The sequence below is a fragment of the Buceros rhinoceros genome, unplaced genomic scaffold (assembly GCF_000710305.1).
Source record: "Buceros rhinoceros silvestris isolate BGI_N320 unplaced genomic scaffold, ASM71030v1 scaffold27073, whole genome shotgun sequence".
In the NCBI taxonomy this organism is placed as follows: Eukaryota; Metazoa; Chordata; class Aves; order Bucerotiformes; family Bucerotidae; genus Buceros; species Buceros rhinoceros.
The window spans coordinates 8,762-9,125 of NW_010403423.1; the positions used below are offsets into that span (position 1 = coordinate 8,762).

Below are 364 nucleotides of genomic sequence, written 5' to 3' on the forward strand. Positions count from 1 at the left end.
GCTCGGGGTGGGCAATGCTGCACCTCTTCATCTGACCTATGTGACCCACTGCAGGCTTTGGGTCCCCTTCTAGGGGAGCCCAGTGCCCCTCTTGGCCTTTCTGGACAGCACCCTGGGTCCTCACTAAGCCCCGAAACGTCAGTGGTTGCTGACTGTGCCCCCTCCCCGAGAGCTCCAGAGACCCATTTGTGGAGCTGGGGCTCTGCTCTCTGCTCACGGGGGTGTCCTCCCTCCACAGGAACAAGGACACAACCAGGGATGAGTTCATCTTCTACTCCAAGCGCCTGATGCGGCTGATGAAACAGCATGCCCTCTCCTTACTGCCACTGAAGGTGAGCAGCCACGGCCACGCCCCACCTCTTTA

General features: G+C 60.2%; 1 protein-coding gene across 1 annotated transcript in view; it reads left to right on the top strand.

Moving 5' to 3' along the window:
* The window catches only part of LOC104490690 (uridine-cytidine kinase-like 1), a gene marked incomplete at both ends in the record, with an annotated part of 9,634 nt that overhangs the window by 8,756 nt on the left and 514 nt on the right, over positions 1 to 364 (top strand). The window contains one exon of the mRNA XM_010133012.1: positions 239 to 339. Within this exon, the coding sequence (XP_010131314.1) occupies positions 239 to 339 (101 nt within the window). The remainder of the gene's footprint in view (positions 1 to 238; positions 340 to 364) is intronic.